The sequence below is a fragment of the Boleophthalmus pectinirostris genome, unplaced genomic scaffold (assembly GCF_026225935.1).
Source record: "Boleophthalmus pectinirostris isolate CB_2022bp ecotype Guang Dong unplaced genomic scaffold, ASM2622593v1 HiC_scaffold_4, whole genome shotgun sequence".
Lineage (NCBI taxonomy): Eukaryota > Metazoa > Chordata > Actinopteri > Gobiiformes > Gobiidae > Boleophthalmus > Boleophthalmus pectinirostris.
The window spans coordinates 17,204,861-17,232,569 of NW_026571353.1; the positions used below are offsets into that span (position 1 = coordinate 17,204,861).

The 27,709-nt window shown below is 38.7% G+C and overlaps 1 protein-coding gene across 1 annotated transcript; it reads left to right on the plus strand.

Moving 5' to 3' along the window:
- pdlim2 (PDZ and LIM domain 2 (mystique)) lies at positions 1-27,709 on the plus strand. Its single transcript, XM_020935439.2, has 10 exons — positions 1-608; positions 6,918-7,032; positions 8,643-8,794; positions 11,349-11,418; positions 11,578-11,690; positions 13,134-13,197; positions 22,054-22,169; positions 25,593-25,738; positions 26,326-26,434; positions 26,760-27,709. Exons 2-10 carry the CDS (start codon positions 6,940-6,942, stop codon positions 26,932-26,934), a joined length of 1,038 nt encoding a protein of 345 aa, XP_020791098.1. The 5' UTR covers positions 1-608; positions 6,918-6,939; the 3' UTR covers positions 26,935-27,709.

Genomic DNA, 27,709 nt, shown 5'->3' on the forward strand with positions numbered 1-27,709 from the left:
TGGAAAGTAGTAATCTTCAGTTTTCAAGACATTTGAGATGTCTCGAGGTGATCTCCCCTCATCTCTCTCCTCCTCTTGACACCTGTCCAAAGCTACGTCACAAATGACTGCAGCGGCTCTTCTCTGCCAGCAGGTGGCGCGCTGGGCCTTGATGCTGTGTCTGGGTGTTTTGAGGTTAAATAGCAGCGTGCTCAATTATCACTGCTGCCCTTGCTCCAGCCTCTCTGACGTGACACGCCCCGGGCTTGTACCTTTGTAAAACTGTTATTTTGGTCACCGCACATGGCAAGTTGAGCTCATCTGTGAAGCGCAGAGGAGCAGCCACAAGTGGTGAACCAGATTCTGCTAGATCAGGGACTACAAGCCCCTCATCACGCCCACTACAACGCTGACATAGCTGCTGGAGAGAGCTAGTACATATATAACAAGGCTGTTTTCTTGTGCTTGTTGTTTGTGGCGTTTGTCTTTGCCCCGGGGTGAGCCGCGCTGGGACCTGCTGCTGCTGCTGTAGTCTACTGGGTGTGTGAAGAAGTTTGGTGGGGAAGCTCACACGTTCAGCAGGTGGAGAGGGCGACGCAGATAATTGCATCTTAACAGGACGATATCCGGTAAGTTTAATGATGAAATGCCATTTTACTAACCGATAACGTGTATGCTTATGTATTAGTAAAAGTTAGGCATATGCTTTGTTTTGATAAAGACATAAAGGAGAGTGTGTGTGGGAATGCACTGGAGCGTTGTTAAAGTCAGATTGATGTCGGCTCAGTGAGAAGTTAGAATTCATGAGTGGTTTAATGAAGCATAATAGTTCAAGTGGAAAGTGAAGACATTTACAAAAAGTAGGTGATGAGTTGAAACACAAGCCCACACAAGGAGCCTCTGTGTTCGAGACAGGGAAAGGTTGACTCTCTCACTGTAAGCAGTCAAAAGTGATTTGTGGTAAAGGTTGGACCAGGTGCAACCCCAGGAAAGTAAAAGTTTGTGTTTAAGTATCATTAAGTCAACTGGTAAATTCTCTCAACCTGAAGAATGAAGTATAGGTCTGAAATGTGAACGAGCAACAGGACAAAAACAAGCTAAAATATCATTGCTTTTGCCAAATGGAACATGGCCAGAAATATCTTTGCTATCTCTTGTATGAATACAGTGAAAGACCTTTTTAAAAGCAGTTGGTTAGTTGCAAATATACAGTATATTTTATTGTATTTGCCTAAAATTTTACTTGCCTTAATATTTTCTACAAGCACCTTCATGATGTCTTTTCTATTCAGTCATAAAAAAAACCAAAGGTATGATGTCTAGCCACTTTCAAAGACTTGGGATGCTGCTGATCTATTCCAACTTTGCACATTCTTCTGAAAAAATAACAATTTTACAGTCTTCTATTTGAGTTCCCAAATAATATGTTACGTTTGTGTTTCATTTTTGTTTGGTTTTATTACAGAGAGCTCTTTCTATTGTTACATAATTTGAAACTTGTGCAGGAAGTCAGTTTGAATGTGTGGTTTGAGTCTGAGAAAGAGAAATTGGAACCACTGTCTTTTGAAATGACAAGGTTTTCAATTGTGTTAATCGATTTATCGGTTTATAGATATATGTATTGTAATATAATAAGATTTGTGTTGTTTAAATGTTATGTTATATAACAAGGAATCACAGCGCTGAATTTTAATGTGTGAAAACTCATAATGTTTGAAGAGGATGTGGTGAACTGACTCATTTGCTGTGCAGTATTTAAAGTTCAGTATTAAAATACAAAACATGATCTCCAGATGATGATGCAGTAGCAGACCTCTGGTGCCAGTACCACAGTACCATGATGTTTTGGTACAAATGATGCCTCAGATGTAAGGATGTAACAATATCCAAATCTCTCTGTATGATATTTTCTCAATATACATCTCATGGTACAATATTTACTGCAATGGTTTCTGGAGGTTAACAGAATTGTGAATATGCTACTTTTTCCATTTAAAATGTCTTGATTGTGTCAACCAAAGAGCCTATAACAGTTATTTCTGCATGTGCTTAAATGGCACTGAAATGTAGCAAAGCATCATCTGTTTTTTGTTTTTTTTGGCTCTATTGCTGCACTGCAACTATTAATTGAAGCAGCGAGACTTGCAATTCAGTATATTGTGATGGCCCTCAATATTGTTGTGAGACATGCTGCTTCAATGAGCTAAAAGCCTTGTGAGGATATTTACTTTTGATTGCACAACAATATAAAACTAAAGGCAGTCATCAACCAACACCCTGTCGTGAAATGTATTGTTGTTGATCATTTTCCAATCTCCTTAGTGACTACAGCTAAATAGGAGTGAATAAATGGATTGCAATGTTGCTTTACTTTGTTGTAATAAGGGAGGGGCACTGTTGCGTTGATACTCTTTTGATTGGATGGGTGTGTGTGCCCAGGTATAGAACATGACCTTTGAGAGCTCTGCATGACACAGACACCAGGCATGGCTGATTCTCTGCCCGTGGAAAGTTTGCACTGGTCTTTCGCCATCAGCAAAAGCTTTGACGAGAGTGATTCATTCCAAGAATATTTCCCTCCAGCCACAATTGATCATCAGAGTTTTTCACATCAAAGCTCACATCTCAAACCCAAATGTGCTACGTCTGCTAACCCAATCACTTTATTTTCACTAATGTCTTTTATATGCTTCAGTTTTGGCTCAATGTCAAAATATTCACAGAAATAATTTGAGATTTTACACCCAAACAAGGTGGTAAAACTATGATCATTATTTTACTTCTCACCTTCTTGTAATTTAGCACGACTATTTCTACGTGTTGTTCTGACATGTGGATCCAGCCTCATGACTCAACAGGGCAAAGCACTTTACTCCACACTTTAGAAAATAACACGTATGATTTTGAACACTCATCTCAGAAGATTTGGCCTAATTTACCCTAGATTACACCTAAGTACATGTTTGGTTCAAGTGCGTAAAGAAGACCTATTATGTCATTTTGGCCTATGTAGTATTAAACTACAGTGTACATAAATCATTATTTTACATTTTGTTCTTTATAAATAGTAATATTGGTCTAAAATGGGCTTAGTTATACCGACAGGTTCAGAGCTGTAGAACTGAGAAGCCCCGCCTCTTTGAAGTGGCATTTTATCTTAACAAGGAGCAGAATTTTATGTGTTCGTTTTAATGTTGAAAAAATGCCACATGACATTTTAGAACCCTACATGTATGACCTAAAGTCTATACCTTTTGAATAATCACAAGTACAGAGCAGTGGGCAGAGATGGGGGGTAAGCGACCATTTCACATTGAACATAAATATCTGACATATTCTTAGCAGCACTCAAGTCTTGATTACATGACGATTAAATTTAAAGACGGCACTTTTTAACTTTGCGATTGTTTTCATAGACATTTTCTTGCTTTGTCTAGAACGTTTGACAGTATGGCAGTAAACCTAATCACCATGGAGACAAGCAGGTGGCACCACGTCATATCTGTGGAGAGGTGACCCAGTTCACTGTAAGAATGCCAGTTGCTCACGGCAAAAGCATCTAAAAAACTGTGATAAAATAATGCTAAATAGATAGTTTTAATAATGTCACACTGTGGAACATTTCAGGCAACAATTTATCTCCATGGACACAAGAAAAGTTACATAGGGCACTTTTAATCTAAATTCTGTTAAATCTGTGACTGGTGGTTTGGGGCTGTGACTGGCTGTAGAGAGAAGCTCAAGTTGAGTAGTCCGATGTATAACCACAAGGTGTTAAAAATACCCTGTTATTCAAAAGTGGCTGTTTGACGTGAGCACACTTGACATAATGCAGCCGTTGCATCACAGCTAACACATTTTACTACTCTTTTAAGGACCAGTTCTGCCTGTGCAAACGCAACTGATGCTCCACTGGGATGACTTCATGACTAGAATTCCAGCCATTGTTTGGGTGTGTGTTCAATTGCACTGCCAAATTGTTGTGGCTGCAAAAACAGAGAGAATTCACCAGAACAGATTCCACCTTGTATGTTTCACTGGCTGCTGCCCAAACCTTCTTTTGTTTATTTCATATAGCCATTTTCTTGAACTCTGATCAGTGATTTGTTTTCTGTGAAGAGCTGCAATCTGTAATCTTAAAACCACACCATCCACTAGCCGCTTATCCGCACCACTATTTGGAGATGTTTTTCTACATACTTTCACTGTCCTTTAGCCTTGACATTGTCCTCCTGCTTTTTATGGTGTTCACAGTGGACATTTACACAGGGGAATTAGCTGGGTGCTTGGCTAATAATGCCCATTCTATAGGGGAAACTACTGAAGCTCATAGGACTAATTGACACCACCAGAGGCTGCTCCGTGTCATTATAACGGCTTCACTTATTTCTTGAGGCCAGTGCAATTAAAAGAGTGTAGTGATAGCAAGGCGTATTCCCGCTAATTGGCCCAGACTGTTAACGAGAGCTTGTCTAAAGCACTTGTGGAATGTAGAAGATGAAAAAAATGTGTGAAAAGAAATAGTGTTTAGGCGCATTTGGACTTAAGAGATGCAGAACATGCGTGATTGTATGGTTTCATTTAGCCTAAAAATTAAGTTTTAAGGGCAATGTCTGTATTTTCATAACCCTCACACAATGTCATAAACTATACCTGTATAATTCTGTTTAAAAAGCTTAAGCTGACTGTTTAGGAAGGCTATGGAAAAGAAAAAGTGCATGAATCTACAAAAAATGTCATTGGCAAGTGGAAACAAACGAAGAGGCCCTCAGAGCTACTTCCCTAGACAGTTTGATGGATTTTTTTTTAAATCACGGAAACAGACAAAATAGGCTGACACAAACATGCTCCAGGTCTCCAGAACAGTTGATAGTTAAGGTCAGTTATATACAATCAATCAATGAATCTGCCCAGAGACGACGGGTGGAAATTAGCACTGATGCTACAACCTGATGTACAATGCATCTCTCCTGTTGAGGTTGATGTGAAAATTGTGCGCTGTCCCTGCCTCAAAATAAATTAAATAAATAAAAATAAAGACTGCTAAAACATTTTCGTTCATAAAAAGATAATTTGATCATTTGATTTTATACACATTAGGCTTACCGTAACACAAAAAAATTCTAACTCTGCTCCAAACCACAAAATGCCCCAAGCTTAATCCTGGTCCCAAAAAAGAACCACAACCAGGACTCATTCTTAATCATACCCATCACAGGAGAATAATGGTCTTTCAACGAAGCCATAATCTTTTAATATGGCAACAAATCATTAACTGATGATTTCTTTTGTTCTTTAGTTTAGTGTGTCAATTTCTTGCCATAATTCCATAAAAAAAATTTAAAGCAACATACAAAATAAATAATTATAATGGACCATTTCTGACACACAATATACAGAACTGGCATTGGACTGTTGGAAAAAATGAAGAATCTCTTTCCCTCTCAAGACTTGAAGCTACATCTAATTGTCATACAAAGAAAATAAACATTGAGACTTAAATATTTACTGAAGTATCCAATGTTATGTCTTTCTTTTGTTATAATGGAAACCTTCCCCAGCTTATTCCTATACAAGCCATTATATCTCACCGCTTACACTATACATGGACAGTTGCGCACACAATGCAGTACAATCTACACTACACTTTTGTACATGCCAAAAGAACATTTCATGAACCTACTGTCTTTGCAGGCACTTAAGCTATGTTAGTCATGTGTTTTTGGTTTCAGATTCCTCCCATTCCTATTTGATGTGGTTACACAATTCATGTCAAGGGGACTTAAGTCAGTTGTGAGTAAAACCTAGAAGTCCTGTTGGAGATATAGGAGATCTTATATAATGTTCAGGGCATTCCTCTGATAATATTAAACCTGACTAGATCAATCCCCAAACTATGCACAAGGCAATTTAGCTTTTGTGGCACAGTGGTTGGTGGTTGGTATGGCAGTGGGTAGTTAGAGTTGTGTGTGCATTTTTGCGGCTTTTGCCCTATGCCTGTTCAATTGCCAACATTGAAACCTTTGGGTTCTGGCACAATGCTCTCTTTATACTTATAAAGAATAACATTATTTTCACAATAAGTAAATACAATTTTACTCTACACCTGCAGGTTATTTTAGAGACTACATTATATTGTCTTGAAAAGAGTGTTTTTGTAATCATCATGTGGTATTGTTTGGCCATGATGATTTTTTTTAAAAAGCAATATATTGCTGAAGAAAATGTTAAATGATAATACTGGAACTAATTGATGACACTTACACAATAAACCTAAAAAAAAATATTCTAAATGTACAAAAAACATGAACTTCAGTAAAAAAGACTGAAATGCCAATTAGTTTGTATGTAAAAGTGCTCAAATTTTATGGTACTACAAACAAATGAACCAGAAATCCCCACTAGAGCAAAGAAATGGCACACGCAAATATGTAGAGCTCCAAAAAATATTGCTCCAGCTTTCTCATGATAATGAACGAATGACAAATGTTAACGAATGATAAGTCGATACAGTGATTATCGTGACCTATGTATCGGTATCTTAAAGTGTTAAACCTGTTCCTTAGTATCAATAGAATTTGACTTTTTTTTTGGTAACATAGGCCTACCTACTGCATTTCAGCTTTAATTCTTAAGGAGTTAGCAGAACATTTTGACAGGGAAATAGAAAGGAGCATGTCTAATAATGGCTGTTTGGTATTTCCCCTGGTCATCCTTGGGTGCTCATCAGTGGTGTTCCCAGTTTCTAGATTGTCCAAGCCAGGGATAGTGGCTAAACTTGACAGGTGATGTATTATCATTAGATTTAACAGACAAGCTCCTTCACTCTTGGTTTGAAAAGGTATCAGAAAGAGCTCTATATGATGAGATGGTCATAATCTTAGGGCTGAAGGCCGATCAGTGCTGTTATGTTTAACAATCTTGTCTTTGTTTTTCAGACTTTGGTGAACTTGTGTCTGGATGGCTCGCTGTGTGAAACTGACTGGCTCTGGTCCGTGGGGTTTCCGAATAAGCGGAGGCAGAGACTTCAAGAAGGCTGTAACTGTATCAAAGGTATTGTACGCTTTCATGGTCTGGTCAAACTTTGTCACACCTTATCAACTCATATCCTCTGTTTTGGACCATGCCCCGCCTGTAATGACATGCCAATGCAAAGTCAACTTCCTCATTTTCTCATAGCTTTCCTTGCCTTTGTTTGTCTGTGGGCGCAGTGTACCTTTTTCCTTGTCTACTGACTCTGTACGAATGGATGGAAGTAGATTACATTAGGAGGAAGTTAGTGATTACAGTAAAAGTGGAAGTTTGAATGGGAGGTGACAGACTTCTGCTCCAACAGGGTGTCCCACATGTGAACACTGCACCACGTGTGTAAAATAAAGTTCATCCACGTGAATGTTGTTTTGGCTGATGATATTTTCCTAAGTCGAGCTCTAAAGAAGCTGAAACAATGCCACTGTAAGCAGACAGTGTTCAGTAAACACCTCCAGGAAACTCTGCTCAGACGACCCTCTGTGTGCCAGATGCACTCTGCCCGCTGCTCATCGCTGGTGTAGACTGAATCTTATGTTCCTTTTGAACAAAGATACATTACATACAAACCTTGACAGTGTGAGCAACCTGGATTTAAAGCTTCTTACTCTTCAAAGGCATATATTGTTTGGCCTTTCTTGACACGTTTTGGCCCCCAAAACAACTCAACAATTGAAATATAGCCTCCTCCCCCTTGTCACATTTGTAACTGCTAACCAATAAACAAATCATTGTTGCTCATCTCAAATTTCAAACAGACTCTGAGGCACCCACAGAGGTAGAACATTTCTTTATAAATTTAGTCTGTTTTGTGAACTGTTCCTGTGACACTTCCATAGTCCGGTTGAGTTTGTGCTTTAAAAGGAGCAGTTTTTGGCACAGGACATGGATGCCCTCTTTTATTCCCGTTGGCCTTGGTGATGCATAATTTTGGATGGGAGGGCACACTCTAGAAAAAGAGCCCCTGAGTGCTTTTGGTTGATGTGTAACCAGGCGTGCCATGAACGAAAAAGCTCACAGTATTGTAGGGCAGCACCACAGCAACAATAATTGCCCCTCTTTGGGGCTATGCGCCTCTGTTGTCTTGACTTGGTTAAACTGACATACCATATTGACATGTTTATTAGTGATGGGACGGCTGTGGCTTTGCATACCTTCAATTGTCCTCATTTTAATACTCGGGCTATTGTAGTTTTAGTGAAACTATGTGGTTAAACTTGAGTTGGCTTTTTGCTTTAGTGAGCCTTTTGTCTGGCTTGTATACCTTGGACACATGGACAAACCACATGGACAGGCCATGCTGAGACAGTGGCTGGAACATAATGTTTTGGGCCATTAGTGAGGAATTTCTTTAGATGTGGAAGTATAACATTGGCTTTGACATGTGGCGAGCCTGGGGTCAAAGGTCAGGCCCAGTCAAACTATCAAGTAGTGTCACACTAATGACTTCTGCCCATGGGTGTCATGAATCTGCCTGCTGTCCAGCACTAACCTCTACATCTAAGACAAAAGATAAACACTTTTTATCACTTTTTTAGAGAAATGGCATCTTGCAGTTTACCATTATCATAATTGTATAATGTTAAACTGTTAAAAATTAACAGTATGAAACGTTTTTATTCTCTGTTCTGTAGGTCAATGAGGGCAGTAAGGCTTACCATGCCAACCTACAAGCTGGCGACATTATATTAGAGATAAATGGTGAAAACACCACACAGATGTTGAATGTGGAGGTCCAGAACAAGATCAAGAGCTCAAAGCTGCACCTGGAACTGCTGGTCGAGAGGTATGTTGTCATTTAATCAATGTAAAAAAATATAATAGGCTGGAACTGATTTGTATATTTAAACTTTTTCAAAACATTATATTTGCATCATTATTAATGTACTCTTGACACTCAGTGGTGATGGTAAGAACATGTAGCTACAGCTGCCATGGGGCTGTGTACTAAAGATTGACCGTGAGCAGGTTGGAGTTCACTGAGTAAGGTTACAAAACACAGACAAAAGGCATTAAGATGTTGTCCACAGTTTACTTTTTATCTTTTTGCACCTGTGCTTTTTGTAATTATTGAAGTAGTGCAAGTATGTAGGCAGTCAGTAGTTTCCTCTCCAGCAGCAGAACACAGAATAATGATGTTGGGATGCGTCTTATATCTGCTCAGACTGATTGGACAAAACTACACACTACTAGCTAAAACGGACACAGTAAAATTAACTAAACCTTAATTAGCTTAAAATATTGACCTAAACACTCCATAAAACAAACCCAAAATCAAATAATTATTGAAACCCCAACCAGCAGCTTTTTATTAAAGCGCTACTCTGCCTCAGGATTATTAGCGGTAAAAGGAAAGACAATAATAAATACAATAATATATATATATTTTTAAAATGAATCATGTGCAATATCTTTTTAAAATATGTTTTAAAGGTGCATTGTATAATTTCCATCAAATGCTTCAAATGCATCTTCATGTAAACCAAACCAGGCAAATTTACAGGTGAGATCACACAGATTACAGTCAGGATACATGTATTTCTAGGTAATTTTAATTGTAATTACTGTGAAATATTCCAGGCAGAGCAATGACATATCCATAGAGACAAGCAGGTGATGGACCCCGAACCAAAAAGATAACCAGTGCACCTTTTAAAAGTGCTGTGTGCTGTCAAATGTCCTATGTAATTATAAGTGTCTTGGTGAAGGGGGAAGATGCCGGGTGGTTACTTATTGGTGACTGACTGGTGGAAATGACAGTCTATGATAATGGTAACCACCACCTCATTCACATACCACATTCACACAGGGTGAAATGCCTTGCCTAAGGGCACAACAACTGCTATACTGAGATAGATTGGAACCATGACATGTTATCTCAAACATTACATTCTACCTCATAATGCCTGTTCTGTACAAACAAACTAGTGATCGTAATCAGGGGAAATGCCTGCATGTTTTCTTCCGGTGCTCCTCTTAAATTTGGCAGAATTGTGTGTGAATCATTTAAGCTGTTTGACCACTCTGATTTGCAGTCCATATAAATACTCACACATGATTAAAATGGCATCTGCCCTCTTTTGTAGTTTTCATACTCTAAATATTTCCCAGCATACCTCATATGTCTTCGTCGTGCTTGAACAAAGAACATTAAACCCAGCCCAGTATAAAGACATTGTGCCAGTCACTGTTCAGTGTTTTCAGATTGTTTAGTCTTTTGTCTCTAGGAAATCTTTTGTACTCACTGGAACTTGTTAGGCTGGTAATTGAAAACTGTAAGCATCATATTTTCCCATTTCACATCTGGACTGTGGACAGAGATGTGGGCATCACACAGCTGTGTTTTAGAGCAGAGATCACAAGCCTTTTCTGTTTGCAGCATTGTATAACAGAAGTAGATTTAAACATTGAAGACTGTATAATGAATATTTCTAGTCTGCATTTCCCGGGCAAATTTTTAAAGTATCCTTGGCACATTTAAGTAAATCACTTGAAATTGGGACCAAGTCAGTTGAAGACAACATTTTTTCTTGTTGATTCATTTCTTTCTAGAAACACAGTAATTAAATAATTTGTTATAATAGTTTGTACAGACTGGAATTCTTACAATGTAAACCTTTAAGAATCTCCCTGGGGCAGACTGACAGCATGCTGTTCCAGTGATCACTATGAATAGAGCTCTGAGCACCACTGTGCAGTATCTGTGAGAGTACTCCATCTCCCTGCTCAGTTACAGTCATTTTCAGTTAAGAACATGTCAAATTCAGAGCAAGTTGCTGCTGTATAAATCTATTTTTCCACAGGAGGACATGGGTTTGCTTCATAAAACATAAGACATCTCTATGCTGTGTAGCTTCAGCAGGAGAACTGTGCTTGTGAGTGATTTACCACAGGCATTTAGGCCTTCCTGTGAGCTTCATTACACTGGGCTCAACCCAGAGCCGGGCCGCCTCTGGCCCTGCAGCCAGGGGGCCACTGTGTTTGCATTGGCTCTCACTGCTCATATTTTCCCCTTCAAAATTCAGCAATGGCATTGCGCACAGAGTGAGCTTTATTTTTAGGTGCTGTAAAAAGCAAAGTAACATTTGGAAAGGGAAGACACCCCGCATAAATATTTCTAAAGCATGCTGCACAAGTTAACTTTCCACAAATCTTCCAAACCAATTATTTATACATATTTGTGTCAATACTACATGACTCAAAGCTCCTGTAGTTGAATATAAAACAGATTCACTATTTAGCAGTAGTTTCCTTTGTTTGAGTGATCTTAGTGTGCCTATCACACTTCGGAAGAGATAAATATACTTTATGATACTTACTGTAACCTTATGTCTCTAAAGCCCTGGTCTCTCTACTTTGCTCCAAACCAATGGTATCAAGTCTCCTGACCAACTCACTGGCCGCTTTCAGGTCAGTACCCCCAAATGCTTCTACGTCCTTCATTCATATAATTAAAATCAATATCAAAACCATGAGATATTTGATAATTAGCTGATTTATTATCCAATGCATTTTAGTAGTATAGTATTATCAACAGTTATGCCATACACTTTTGTCTGGATTTTACAGGAGTCTTTAATTGTGAGTCGTGACGAGAACCAGAACTACAGAGAGTCTCCTGGACCCTACTCACCTGACCCTCCTGCAAGTCCCAGTGGCAAAATACCCAACAAGAATAAGGGGTACACAATGTTAAGAGCTATTAAAACTGAATAGTGCTTTCTTTTCAAAGTTATTAATTAGATGTTACATTACCATATTTCAGGATAGTTGTTAAAGCTTTTGCTTCAGTCAGTTGTTGCTTACAGATATTTACTATTGTGGCTAGTATGTAAATAAACTATCCTTTGAAGATTTTATTTATAAAGATTGCTCAGCTCAGCAGGAGGGTCTGCTACCTACTTTCTAGGTTTCTATTGCTCAAAAACACATTAAGTCCTGAAAATCTGATTTGTAATGTAACATAGTGCTGTAACCTGCCTGTTTCCCTCGCGACAGATAATTTAATATATACTGTGGAACATTCTAGACAAAGCAATAACCTTTCCATAGTGACAAGCAGATGGCAGACCTTCCACTAGAAATGTTACGCAGTGCATCTCGCTTCAACATTTCAGCTATTATTTATGCTTACTTGCCACTAACGTCTGAAATAAAGTTGCATGATTAAATGTGTTGTAAAAGAGGGAAAACTGTGAGTTTAACCTGTGTAATAAAACCTCCAACAGCAGAACCAGGGCTGTGATGAGTCCACAAAAGGCCAGTTGTAAAGTAAAAGAAAAACGGACGTTAGTGGAGCCAGGGGACTGTACTGTTGGAACAAAGGAAATGCACAGGATATCACATTCCTCAGTTTTATTCACATTAACAAAAGGCTGCATAGAACTTTCACTCTAGCTCCACTGCATGGGTGTACTTTTATTTTGTACATTGTTAATCAATTCAGAGTATTTTTGAATAGCCCAAAATCACAACAGCAGTCGCCTCACAGGGCTTCACAAACTGTTTATTTAACCAACAGAAAGTAAGGAAATCAAACAATGAAGCACTTGTCAGTTTAAAAAAGAAAAGCAATCCAATCTTTATTTATGTTTTTTGTAATTATATTTTTCTGGTCAATCTTTTTTGTTTGATTCCCTCCCAAGAATTGGAAGAGCACTTATTTGAACTCTATTTGTTATCCACTCATGCCACTAACCCTTTTTTTTTTCTTTAAATCATTGTCTAGATCTTTTATTTATTGCTTTAAAGACATTTATTCTTGTCACTTTCTTCTGTGCATTGAAATAATTAAAATTTCCCATTGATCTGGTTTAGTCTACTGTAACAACACATATGTTTTTAATAAAAATTTTCCTCACATCATTTGTTGAATGCAAATGACACTACTACATTTTAAATGTAAGCTTTTCAAAACAATATAGTTACTTTTTTATGTTTATAACAATACAATGAGCAATGAAGAGTGATTTTTGTTAAGCCAATGTATAGTCCAGTTTGTTGTTTTATGGTGGAGACTTTTGGACTATGGGGAGAATTATAGTCTCTTCTGTTAATGGGGAAGTGCTACTCCAGCATTCAGTGTTAGCCTCCTAATTAACCACTTTCTCCTCCTTCTCCTGTAGGGTTCAGATGCGCTCATGGTCTCCTGAGGACAGAGGCCAAATATTGAGCAGACCACTGTCACAGGTTTGTTTATGTCTTCAGCAAAGCTCCCTTCTCTAAATTCTGCTTTGATTTGTGCTCTTATGCTTCTACATCTTTCTTTATGGAGGCATAATAGTCAGCTGTAGTCAAAAGGAAAGGGCTTGTTTTGTTCCTTGTATATTCTTCATAATGCCTTTACAAAGCAAAAGAGACAGGCACTTTGTATTGTACCTGGTGTTTTCTTAACTTATAATTGTGTTTAGTTTCAAATATCTGATTATCACACTAACTTCAGGAAGCAGAGAACATTTGCCATTTATGCAGCAGGGAGTGTATAAGCTCAAAGGTCAGTGTTTTAAAATGATCTGACATTCAACTGTTCAGCAACAAGGAGCCCTTTCAGTCAGGAAGTAAATATAATGTGTGACACCATATCATAACCTTTTAGTTGTCAGAATAAAGACTCCGTTAGCACTCATTAAAGGTGCATTATGTAACTTTTCTGGTGGGTGGTCTTCTGTCTGCCATTTTTGTAGAGATTATATGGTTTATCAAGAATATGGCATTAAAGCCATCTGTCTCGGATGAATTCAATTACATGAATTAAGTGATCAAAAATACCTAATAAGCAAGGTTGCCTTTTCACACATCTGATTTGTAACTTGACCTGGTAGCATCACCGAATTGTTTTCCTTAAGAGTTTATTTATAAGATAAACAAATTGCTACATTATAATTTATAATGTTATGCCATACTGTGGAACATTCCAGACAAAGCAATACCATGGAGACAAGGACATAGTGTACTCTCCTCCAGAAATGTTACATACTAGTAGTATACCATTATATAAAGGGTATGCCACTTCTTATTTGCTAATTCTCTCTTAGTGCAATGGGAAATGGTCAAATGTAGACTTGGGGTTATCAGCAGATGTTGGCTGAACTATATGTTCACTTATTTACCATTGCAAAAACAAAACCAAGAGGGGCTGAGCCGTCTGGAGACCTCCCCATGTTACAGATGTTGTGGGAAACTTTGTCATCAACTATTCCAACTATGCTCAAATGGTTCAAATTTGAGTCCCTATAATGACATATAGGACGACAGAGCAGTAAAAGAAATAACAATCAAGACCTTTTGTAATGGCTCGAGGAATTCCATCCATTTTTATAGCTTCTGGATAAGTTAAAAGTATGCGAGGGTATGAACTTCAAAACATTCACGCATTCCTTCTGTGAAACCCCAGCTGAGAAGATCCAATTTTAAAATATCTCATAGCGTATTTCTTCTTGTTCACATACAATCTTGAGTCCAACAGGACTGTGAGTCTTGTGTGCAGGCTGCAGGAGCACTGGTTTACATTTCACATCTTGATCTTTTTCAATCTGAAAAGTCTAGCCATGCTGTAACTCAGGCCTGTCATTTGGGTGCTATGATTATGTCCCACCAAACAAATATTACAACAAAACAGCACCAGGACAGTGACTTCAGTAATTTAGCGGTACACGCTTTGTAAACGACAATTAGATATACTGAACTATTATGTTTCATAATGTTATAGTGGTGGTGGGAGCAAAGAGGGGGACCACTGTATAGTTTATTGTGGGTGATATACTCTGACCATCTGTGCCACAATTGCACTGAATCAAATGTTGTCTTATGTAATGATTAACGACAGAAATTCTCTTGCCACAAAAATTCACAAGATAAAATTTCCACCAGATTGTGCAAACGTGCGGAGAATGTTTTCCCATGTTTTTACATTAGCTCTGGAAAACAGGGTAAAGTGTGGTGTCTTTTGAGGAGCCAAAAAGCATCAATATAAAATAAAATATAAAATTAAGATTATGAGACAAACTACACATTTAATTTATTATGTCAAAATTGTGTTTGTCTTATTCCCATGAACCCAATTTATTGTATTGTCTTGGTTAAAATTTCTCATTCCATTCCTTGTAAGAATATATAGTCTAACAGGCGCAGATGAAGCGCTGGATGCAAACATTTTGTACAGCCTTTTTACTAGGAAGTCTTTAAAGATAGTTGGGAAGAATAGGCAGGAAAAGGTCCTGATTTGGGTGCTTTGTTGTGTCAGAATAATGCAGTCTATTGGGCTCTAAGATGTATAGCCACAATGACAACAAGCCCCTCTGTCCATGCTGAGAGGTGCAGAGTGCTGCTGTATCAGGTGTTCGGTCTCACTGAAAGACCATTAAAAAAAGGTTTTCCGCTCTTGTTTTGGCTCTGAGAGTGAGGAAAGTGGGATGAGCAACAGGATCCCCCTTTTTCCACAGCGTTGGATATCCTGAGAAAATGCCTCGTACAATGGTGGCTGTGATAGCTGCGGCTGGTGTTGCTTTTCTCTTGCGTCACAGGCTTCTCGTTGTGTGCTGGAGATGGAGGAGACAAGGCTGAGGGTTTTTTCACACACACATCCTATAGAAGTTCAGTGGTATATTTGTTTTGTCAACTACGTAAACTTTCATGATAAAAGTACTCGCATTTTGCTTAGGACTAGATGCCCTGATGTATTACCTGTGCATAAGTCTACTAGCTCTGTGTGACTACTTGTTTACACGCTTACTCCTATGTTTAACTGTTGGTTTTCAGATAATGATTGTTAATATTTACCTAACCAAAAGAATACATTTTTTTAACCATCTGATTAATTGTGGCAGCTTCTTGCGATTGACTACCATTGTTTATGTTATGTGCTGCCAGCTCATTGACTAAAGGAAGAAAAGCAAAGGCGTCTACATTCCAGGAAGTGGGGCAAGTGATTGTATTTGAACTTGCTGGCACTGTCATGACTGAGAGCATCTGTTTATATCATCAAGAAGGGACCACAACGGGGCTGTGTTTTGACTATCGAAGCCAAAACCAAAACTGCTATTCACAAGACATGACCTATCGTGGGCCAGAGCACCAGCCTCTGCGTCTGGCTTTGCCATCGCTGCACTTTGAGGTTCCTGAGGCTGCCTAAGTGGCCTGTTGGATCCTGAGCTTCGGATCAAGTGTTTGTTTTAAAAATATTTCCTGCCATGAACCAGGGCCATGTCTCTCAATGTGACATTGTGGAAATCCTGCAGACCAATGTTTCCTCCTCATCTTAAATTTAGTGAGCAGACGGCAATGACATGTGTCACCGAAAAGGGACATTCTGCCTATAAGCCATACATCACTTTTTATTCCACCTCGACTGGCAAACCATCGACTGCAGTGACTCCACTGCAAAGTTGTGGTGATCTCTTGAAGAAGAAATAGACTTGGCATGAAAAAAATTGTCATAACTATTTAATTTATGTTTCAAATAAGGAAGTTGGATGCATTTCAATTGGCACAAAGTGATGTTAATTACTGAAAAGGCATATTTCTAAAAGGATACAGTGACATTTGGTATAGAGGTTTGCTTTAATGATGTTGATGAAGATACTTTGTAATCATGGTCTATTTCAAGTCTGACTGGATTGAGGCTGCTGTGGGGTTTGGCAGACAGTTGTGCTGCAGAGCTGAGCCAGTGTCAGGGGGAGTGGAGTGTTTTCTTCCCTGTGACCGGACAGAGGGAGGCCTTTTCACGTGGATTTGGAGTCATGAAGTTTGGTCTCCATTGTGACCATTACTGGGGTGGTGTGCCTCCCCTCATCCCCTCTGATAGATCAGCCATGCCTGTTTTTCTTTCCCCTGGAGTGGAAAGCCAAACTAGGGGCTTTTAAGTCCCAAACCGTTCCAAGCCCCCAGGCTAAATGCACACAGACAATTTAGGCCATTCTTTTTTTTTTTTTTTTGTTTTTTTGTTTTTTTGGAAGCTTTTGGCTGGAATATAATTAATTTTACTGTTGGTTACATTTACAAAAATGGTTGAGAAGTTGTTATCAAGGGAATAGCATAACACATTTTACTATGTTCTTTGCAAAACAAAATGAATAGTATATGACCTAGATGTACACTACATCACCAGTACTTCAGTAACTGTGTACTTTTGTGGCTCATAAATTATAACTGCGAAGATGACAAACAATCAGCAGTTAACCCAAAGTATTATATTTGCTATGCTGAACCATATACATGTACCAGTGGCATTTTTGATTTGCTGTAGCCATCAGGGGGAACTCTTATAGAAATATGACCACTAGTGTATGCTATATATTGTATTCACATGTAGTTTTATCTACATGTTTTACAGTGCTTTTATAAGATACAGATGTCTTAGGTTAGCTGTATTTCTGAATTTGTAGTAATTTAAACCTAGAGTGCATGAATGGGATTATATTTCTACATTTTAAATCCAAGTTTTCCAAATATGTCTCACCTTATGTATTTATGACCAATACACATGTAGGAATATAACGACATTGTTGCAACTGTTCTGTTCTGAATATCAAATGTTGGTCAATAAACTAAAAATATAATCCTTTTGGGTCATGCTGTAATGGTCACCAGATGTATGGTGATCTGGAAATGCAGTCAGAGCCTTGTGGAGATCTTTATAGGGATGAATAATGCGTTGCTTGTAGCTGCCATGTTGGATAAATAAACACTTGGCCTCATTCATTTTTCAGTGGATCTCCTGGTGGCAGTTTGAGTGAGTCCCTCCCAGGACCACCTACTGTACCATCACATGAGCTGGATTTGCCCTTTCCCCAGTCACTTCATTTTCACTGCTCACACATTTACAATTATCTGGGCATTATTGAACTGCAGAAATGTTAAGCAGAGTATAGGAACAAATGACTATCTATTTTAGCTAATCCACTTGTGGTTAGTTTGATTTGGTTAAAGAGATTCTAATTTCTTTTCGCGTTTATTATGGATATACAAAAATTAGCGGTCTGGAACTCTAGTGAATGAGTCCATTGTTCTATTAGAGTACAAAGTTTTGAATTGGTTAGAATGTAGTGTTTTTATTGCCAATTACAACACGCTTTACTTTGGATACCACAGTGGACGATGATGAGTTAGTAAGATAGATTTCATGTGATCAAAAAGCAATGATGCTATTTAAATTTTAACTGTTTTGATGCTAGATTGCCATATGACTAGTAAAAAAAAATACATTGTGCAAAGGTATGCTATGTAACTTTTAGACTGGGGGTGCGTCACCTGTTTGTTTCTATGGATATTCCATTGCTTTGCCTGGACTGTTCCACAGCGCGGCATTAAACAGCTCTACCTTACATTTATTTAATTACAGGTCATATGTACTACTAAACAGGCATTCTGAGTGTGAGTGAGCTTGCCTCTTCACAGATCTGACCTGTAACTTGGTTTGGTTTAGTATCCAGGAAGATAGAAATGTGTAATACCATACTATGAAACATCCCAGACAAAGCAATAACATCTCCATGAAGAAAAGCATATGATAGAACCTCACCCAGAAAAGTTCCACAATGCACCTTTAAGCCTATATGTTGTCTCACAGTACTATTTACATCTTATACCAAGTCAGTTAAATGCAGGAGGAAGGAAAACATTATGTAATAAAAAGGTTAAGAGAGCTAAAGTATTTTAATAGCCTGATTTTATATAAACAGTCATCCCTTGTGCTCCTGCTGTGCTTTATATGTTACAGTATGTGGACAGAGTAATGCACCATCATTGAGACATAATTATAAGGCAGTGTTTATCAGTGACAGTGGATAATGACTAGGTTGTTTTTAAGACCTCCTCCAATGAGCGCTGCCGGACAGGAACCACCGTACACACATTTGATCATTACCCAGCCCAAGACGACTAATGCCCCCTCTACCTCCTCCCCTCCTGCAACATTCAGGTCTGTGGTGGAGACAGAGAATTAGCAGTTAAATGACTTTCTTTAAGCATCCCAAAATAAAGACTCCTCCAGGCATTTCTAATGTCTTCTTGGCCTGTGCCCTGTAATTGAAGCTGCTGGGTGGTAGTGAGAGGTCTTGCTAACCAGTCCCATTGAGCTTCCACTGGCACCATGCATGCAGTCTCTCATCGACTTTAATCTGAAACAGTTGCAATATAACATACACTGGTGAATGGTGGGATAAGACATGTGTTAGGTGGAGTTGGAAACATGTCTATATTTTGTTGTTTTGATATAAACAGTTTTCATCCAATTCTGTGCACACCGCTGTGCCACAAAGCACTTCTCTGTTTGTCAAACATTCAGTGAGTAGCTGTGGTATACAATGCATTTATCTATCTGAATTTGGCAATAGAACTACATTGGCTTAAGTGTTTTGTAGCTGTCGTCTTGTCAGTGTAAAGACAAATGAGGCACATTTCAACTCTGTTTTCTACTGAAGGGTTTGCACTAGATTTTAATGGAAGGAATGATTGACTAAAAACACTGGTTCACTGCAAAGCCAATGTGCCACAACTGCAGACGTACTGGCTAAAGGAAAATTAGATTACTACATAAGAAGTAATTTTAGAGTTCTGAATACTAGCATGCTATTGCACACTCACACCAATGGTATGGCCTTAATGATCTAGGCCCTAGTGTATGGGTTGATTACAGTTCGGTTCAGCTTTAATCAGCGTTTCCTCTTTTTGACAGCCACAGGAACCAAGAAGAATTGGCCAATGAATTTCTTCAAATGTTTTTCCCATATCTAAAGAACTTTCGAATCCAAAACAAAATAATAGGCTTTGCTTCCTCTCTGATGTGCCCCTCCCATCGTTAACTTGTGTCATGTTCTCCAATTGGCACTGCTATGGCACAGCACACTTGCAATGAGCTCTAACCAAGTATAATCGTTCACTGGTCTAGTCACAGCAGTAACCAAGCCACAAGTGAATGCAATTTGTAATGTAATTTAAGGTTTCTTTGTTGAGGGGTGTTGGGTTGGGACGGGTCATAGAAATCTGTAATATTGTCTTAGAAAATAATAAAAAGTTAGTTAAATTGTTATTGTTCCAAACTTTTAACATGCTGGTCAGGAATTTCATCTAATGGTTTTATGCTTGGGGGCACCCTAATGAAGCAAGTATTCATTCAACCATAACTAAGACTTAGATCTTTTTTTTTGTTTAATGCCTATGAAATTGAAAATCCAGTGCAATCTGTATATGTTCTGAATGTTGTCATGATTTAAACATGAAGCCTGTTCGTTTATTACATTCCTCTGATGACTTAGCTGCAAGTTGTGGTATTGTACACACAATCCTGGAGAGCATAAGAGATTGACATCAGTCTGACTCTTACATAACATTGGCTTGTTGTGCATTAGAGTGGTTTTAAATGTACATAGTAGGAGGCTTCAGGTGCTGTAGAGCTCAGAAGCTCAAAAGCATGCATGGCTGTCATGTGTATCCCTTTGAGATTGTTTCACAGTGGGAGATAACATGGATGTCTTCTTTTGTCCTGTACTGACACAGTATGCTTGTTCTGCTCAGTCTGCTGTTATTATTAGTCCCATTTTTATCCTGGGAGCAGAGAATCCTCAATGATCATTTCTGGTAAAGTCTTCTTGGCATGTAGCTCTAATCTGCCCACTCACCAAAGGGAAAGAAGAGGAAAATTGGACCTGATTGGACCTGAACAGATACTTTGTTCAAAGACATTTCTGAATTGGAAGCAGGAGTTGGACAATTTCTGACTTCATCATTGCCACTGTGTTTGTATTGTCAAACATACCTGTAGGCAAATGTTGGTTATAAATGTTAGGAACTCACAATCTTGACATTCTCCAACAAAAAACACCCATTTGAAAAGACTCTTCCAGGTTTTCTAATTTATTTTCCAGAACTACTGGCCAGAACCCCTATTTAGGATATAGTGTATATTTAATTTTGTATTAAATTCTGATTCAAAATAACTGTATTATTGATACTTGATGTCTATTACCCGTAAAGGCTCATTGTGCCTGCAGGCTATGAAAACACAAATGAGAAAGCACAATTTCAGCAAATCTTAATGCCAGATAACTTTTTAAAGTGAAGCTAATCTGATAAAAATTTTTGGGATGTTCTTGTGTTATGGTTTGTGTAGGTGTATTTTAGTTCAGTGCCAGACAGCACAATTTGTTTTTAGGGATTCCTGACAGTTAAAATGTCTGAGGTGAGTTATGTGTTCCTCAGAGTCTGACCAGGTGTGCAAATGTGTGCCTGAGGTCGCTCTCACCGCCGTTTGAGTCATGATTAAATTTATCCAACATCAACCTTTGGCAGCCTTTGACTGCTCTGTCTGCCCTTTGGTATCATCTACTATAAAATACTATTGACACAAATGCTGAGCTTGACAAATCAGTGCTGAAAAGAAAGTCTATGGCGCCCTCTTCTGTCCTTAAACCATATTTCACAATGTAGTAAACTTTACACCAAACTTTCCATGTAATATAAATCATAGGAATATTATTTCTTTTAATTTAAAAATGTTATAACATAAAAAGTAATAATTAAATCTCAGAAGAAAGTAATTATGAAATATTAGACCTAATGCTCCTTATCCTCTTTGAGCACAGTTGTGGTGTTGATGCTGGAATAGTATTGCAGACACATGCTGATGTTTTGATTGCTGGAGGGATTAGCGCTGGCAGCAGCCCCAGAGGAATGTTGGGTGTGACTCATGCACTTGTGTCGTATTCTAATGTATTATTTAAACAAGGAAATATGATCCCTTTAATTAAAAGTCGTCACAGTGCATAGAAATTGACATTTGATGTAGTTGCTACTCTCCTTTTGAAAAATAAATAATATATTAATCTTAAAGGTACACAGAATAAAGGAGGCTCCACCACCTGCTTGTTTCCAAGGAGATGTTCTTTCTTTCTTTGCAAGTAATGTTCCACATTAAAATAGTCTCAGAGAGTCAAGAATGTGATGATGCCAGATACAAGTCAGATCTGTGGAGAGGCCACTCCAATCACTGTCAACGAAGAGGGTAGTTCTATCCAATTGCTTGACTTTGAGTATGGTTTTATTTTACAGGAGTTCTCTCCAGACTTCAGAAACCTCTCTGGATCCAGTCGAACTCCCACTCCTCCAGGACGATACTCCCCTCACAGCCCCACTGACCGAGATGTGCCCATGTCTCCACGGCGCAGGTAACATCCTCTGGCACAATAGTACAATACTTTAAAGACAGTTGCTGTGTTACTCAAAAGACTTTATTGCATAAATATTAAAAGCCACCAACTATGCCCTGGGAGCCCCATTGACAAATTAACTTGATGCCAGTAATAATTTAAGAACCAGCAAATCCCCTTAATTTGTGTTTATATATACATACAAAAATAATCTCACTAAAGGCTCTATAACAAATATATCAAAGACAAATGTACTGTGTAAAAAGCTAAAAGTCTATACTACAGCTGTATCTGTAGCATACATTGTCTGCTGTCAGGAGCTGTCAGGAACTCAAGAGCTTAGATCTGGACTTCTGCGTTTCTTTACCAGGTGAACTGATAATTAGCATTTTAACTTTTTAAATGAAGTGTTCCAATTTGTCTGGCCAGTGCTCTCTGTGATATTTGTGCAGCTGACGAGGGCTCATTGACTGTTTGCAGCTGCACTTTTGCTCCAGACATTACAATTATGTTTAAAGCTCTCAGGAAACAGTATATTGCATTTCCCACCTGCAGTGGCCGTTGCTGATGAGGTGACAGTCCAGCCTGGTCATTTGACACACGCTGCATGGTTTCAATTTACTCAGTGAGTGTTTTTTATTTTTACCCATATATTTTGCAAAGTAATACTAAAAGCTTTTGAAGGAGCTTGGACAAAATGATGGAATATTGAATCTTTGTCACTACACAGACAAGATTCACACGTAGATTCCTCGCTACAGTACAGGGGTATACAGGGGTTAAATTCCACTCTTTTGTGTCCAGAGATGAGAGGTAGGTAACTTTTCTTTACATTGCAGGATAGGGCCTGTGATTTGGTAGAAATCTGTGCCCTGTCTATTTTAGAAGGTAGGTGCAATTTTGCATGTATTTATTTCAATCAGTGACCCTCATCTCTTTGTTTATATTGAATATCTTATACATTTGATTATGCCCAGACTTAAATGTCATACTATGTGCCCAGTCTCTCTTGGAGAGCCTGATTTCTGTGTTTTCACATGGCAGTATAGTTGACTTTGGCCCCAGTCTCCCTTTGGGAATGTGAGGCCTGTGATATGACATGTCGCCAACTATAGTCAAATCCAAATACCATATTTCGCCTAAAAAGTCAGATTTCACTTTTCCCCCTAATTGGCCCCCAGTCCAGAGACCCTAGCCTGCACACAAAGCTTCTTCTTGCTTTCATTCATCCAATCAGAGACTCGGAGCCCCCCATGTGCCCGCCCCTTTGCACTGTCTAGCCAATCAAAGCTCACCCATGGGCACACCTTTTAGTCAGGCTATTGTTTTTCTGTCTGGTCCGCTGTAGATAGAGAGAGGTGTGTGTTCTCCATCTGTGCATGCTAATATTTGCCTCTTACACGCACGGAGGAGTTACTTTAGTGTTTGGGACAGCTGCATGAAACAGATCTCGTTTCTCTCTTTCTCTGAGGTGAGTAAGGCTGGATTTGTATGGCCAGGATGTACAGGACTGAGTGAGACTTGCTGTATAGATAGTTATTGCTTTGTGAAATGTGGTTGGAATTTAGCCTTCCGATGTGAAAATGTTTTGGCTCCTCCAAGAGTCTCCACTATCACTTTATCATTGCAATTGTACTTTCCAGTCTGGGCACAGAAACCACTAAGTTGTTTCTCAGATGCTGACGTTAATGCAAACATATTTAAAAGCTAAATTTTCCAGAGAACAAGTCAATATCAGATTTACAGCTACTTCTTCAAATGCCTCCATTGCAGACTTACTGTTTTTCCATTGACCCCCACACATATCTGTTTTCCTGTCAGTTGATCTCCATTTGTTTGGAGATTGCATGTCAGAGAGAGAAGTTGGACAAAACGAAAAGTGATTGCTCAGGGTGGAGGGAGCACTTCCAAGTCTGGTTTCAATTTAAACCATGTTCGTTGGTAAAAAGAAGGAAAAGGGACATAGACTGAAGTTACTGTACATTTTTTGCTTTGCTTTGTCCATTTTGCTATTTTTTATCAGAAAGTATTCGTCAATATGTCCGACCTCTGGATTTTTACAGAAGAAAACAAAAGACAAGTAATTCTACTTCTGCTTTTGTGAGGTCACCATGGGCCATCATCTGTCTGAGTGATTTATCCCTTATTTTGGCATTTTATGTATATTCCAACAGAGACCCTGCTTGGGTCTGGGAAAGTCACAACAATCAATCTGCCCTATGTTCTCCAGCACTTCAGAAATACAATCACCATGGAAAAGTTTCCTTCTGTTTTTGTAAACTACAATTATCACCTATTTACTAAGACCTGGGCCCCAAACCTAACCATCCATCTCCATAGAGCTCTTCACAGCACAGGTGTGGGCCTTAAGAGAAATATTTTTGCCATTCTTTGTTGAAATTCTGACGACAAGTGGGACACTCAGTCAGTTTAATTTGAGATGGTTTATATTTTTTCTTTTTGGCTCAGGTGTGGTTAAGGCTGTTGTTACCTGACAGACCAGTTTGTACTGATAGCAAACACTCAGCAGCTGCCTCCAGACACACTGACTGACACGAGAGCACTTGTATCTATTCACACTGTGCCTACACTGCTCCATAACCACACATGAGGTTTAGCTATGCTGTAAAACGTAACTACTTCCCACCACATGAGGGAGAGTTTGTCATTGCACTACTTTTACTAGTTTGTAAATGTGCAAATTGCAGACATGCTACGTTTAAAAGCGGCTCTGTAGGCTTGTGTTTACTTTGCATTTGACACAAACCTTCCTTCATTAAGTTCTTGATGCTATTGTGATGTGACCCACTGTATGTCAGTGGTGCTTAAGTAACATACAAATTTAGTAGAGTGAGCAAAAAGCAAGGCTTAACCCAGGACTGAACCAAGACTGAACCAGGCCAGGACTCCACCAAAACCTCACCAACACCAAATCAGGTCTAAAGCTGTTTAGCTAATTAAAGCATGACTATAACCTGATCACCAAATCTCTACAATGACAGTAGAAATTTCAAATGTCCAACTGTGCATATTTTGCAAACAGTTACCTTATGCTCTCTATAAAACTTTTTTAAACTTCCCTCCATGCCATTGTAGGTTAGGTTAGTTTATTTGCAATTTGTAGTGAAAAACAGGCCACAGATCCTGAATCTTTAGAGGTGTCTCACAGTTGTATTTCAAAGTGGCAAATGTCTTGTAATGTATGTTTGGTGCTTAATTCGTAAAACATGAGTGTAGAATAGAGGTGACTGGACAGTGACCCTTCTGTAGCAGGGGCTGAGTACACACAGTCTGAGACACACACGTTGACCCTTCGTGATTGTACTTAATTAAACACACATGTTCCTTTTAAATCCCTCCTAATGTAATCACCATTTAATCTTGATGCAATTATAGTTCTTCCTGTGTCATGTTTGTATTTTGTCCTTTTGTTTACAATAGTTCCGGCTCTGACTTTGCCATGCAGAGGTTTGACAAAGACTCAGAGGTGTACAAAATGATCCAGGAGAACAAGGAGTCTCGCACTAATCCACGACAATCCAACACCTTCAAAATGCTGCAAGAAGTGCTCGAAGCTGATGAGAAAGGTTGGCTTTAGTTCTGCTTTTTGTCTGCTTATTACAATAATGATAATAATAATAATAATAATAGTAATAATAGTAATAATAGTAATAATAGTAATAATAATAATAATGTATAACTAGACTACACTATATAATTTATCAGGTCTAAATGAGGGCAAAATATAGTGTAAAATAAGACCAAACCAAGGAATAAGGTAGATAGGTAAATATTAAGTATGTGTTTTATTAAGAGAAAAATCTACTAAAGTCCAGAAGGCCCCGCATACCACCGATGACACACATACCACAGTTTGAGAATCACTGCTATGATAACACAGCTATGACAATGATAGGAAAGTCATGAATGTATTGTGCAGTTCCTCTCTAATCATGTTGCATAAAGGTCATAGCCACTCCCCTGTCTCTTTTCTGTATCACTTTGATTGGTTTGAGAAGAAATAATTCAAGATAAGACAAGTATTCCTTCATGACACAGTTGACCAATGAGTGAAAATCAATCTGAGACATTTTTCATTACCAGTGGGATCCAGTACCACAGAATACTGTTCCTGTCTGAACCTTTTTCAACAGTTCTGTGCTTTTTTTTTCAGAGGCAGCGCTGAGGTTCCCAGGAAAACTTTCTCCCAACCCACCCAAAACCAGCTCTGTGGGTGGAGGCATTAAACACCACACTTGTGAGAAGTGTGGCACTAGCATTACGTAAGTAGTAGGCATCACTCGGTACATCTGCTGCACTTATATTAAAGCTAGATTTGCTGCTTGAGGGCTGCAGCTTATTTGACTTGAAAATAATGTTGTCCCTCCGATTTTGCTTGTAACTAGTGGCAGTAACTCACTTAGTAGATGTTTGCCCACTAACCCAAGGGTTGCTGGTTGCTGCTACTGAGATTGCATTCTGTCAGTGTCACTTTACCCACCTTGTCTGTGTCTTGCGTACATTGCAGTATAAATGTGTGAGTTTGGATAGGCCAGAAATAGAAAAGTGTTGTAAAACTGTATTAATTTCTCTGATGTATCCGCACAGGACACAGGCTGTGCGCATCATGGATGATCGTTTTCGCCACCCAGAGTGCTACAAGTGCTCAGACTGTGGATTGAACCTGCGGATGAGAGGGCACTTCTGGGTCGACGATGTGATGTACTGTGAGAAGCACGCCAAAGAGCGGTACCATGGGCCTGGCCTACCTTCTCATTATTGAGCTCTTACCCGGCCCAAAGGACACAACAGTGTTCAGCCCTAACAGAACTAAGAACCTATGGACAGACACAAGGGTGGACTATCAATGACATGCCAATGGAATTTCTTTCTTGATCACTTTTTTGCTGTATTGTATTATGATTACTTTTCTTGCTAACTATCAATAGTATATGACCCAGTCTATATGGTTTATAAAACTCTCTCTATAGATGCAAAATGCCCTTGATTTGCAAAACTTTGAAGATGCCAAAACCTTGAACAAACTTGTCTGGACTGGTCCCTAACAGTTTGAGGCTCTGATTAATTAGATGGTACTGGGTTAATTAAATGGGACCAAACCTTATCTATTGCATGCCATCAGGGCAGTGTTGTGTGGGGTGGTGGCTGTGTAGAGATACATGCTTTTACACGCAGAGGTGTCAGAGCCTCTGCATGCCTTCTTAACAGCTGCATGACGCGTGAGTGATCTGGGTCCAAGTGAGCTAATGGATGGTTTATTCTGTGCCTGAACAGGCTAAAATAAAATTATTAGACTTCAGATAGGCAATACATGTTGTGGTTAGAAATATAAAAGAAATACAGACTTATGTTTATGAGGGATTTATAAGATGTTCACTTGACAAATAATTTGTTTGGTTATGAAAATGTTATTTTGTATAGACCATGCATAACAGGACATTCACTGTGAAGTTACAATACACAGGTCCAGTTTGCAGCAGTATCCTGAGATGACCTTGTTCACATTTAATGTGGCACTTAATAAATGATCTAAAGTC

Coding starts and splice junctions, on each gene's coding strand:
- pdlim2 (XM_020935439.2), top strand. CDS start 6,940: ATGGCTCGCTGTGTGAAACTGACTGGCTCTGGTCCGTGGGGTTTCCGA. Junction 8,795..11,348: donor CTGGAACTGCTGGTCGAGAG/GTATGTTGTCAT, acceptor ATGTCTCTAAAG/CCCTGGTCTCTCTACTTTGC. Junction 22,170..25,592: donor CCCATGTCTCCACGGCGCAG/GTAACATCCTCT, acceptor TGTTTACAATAG/TTCCGGCTCTGACTTTGCCA.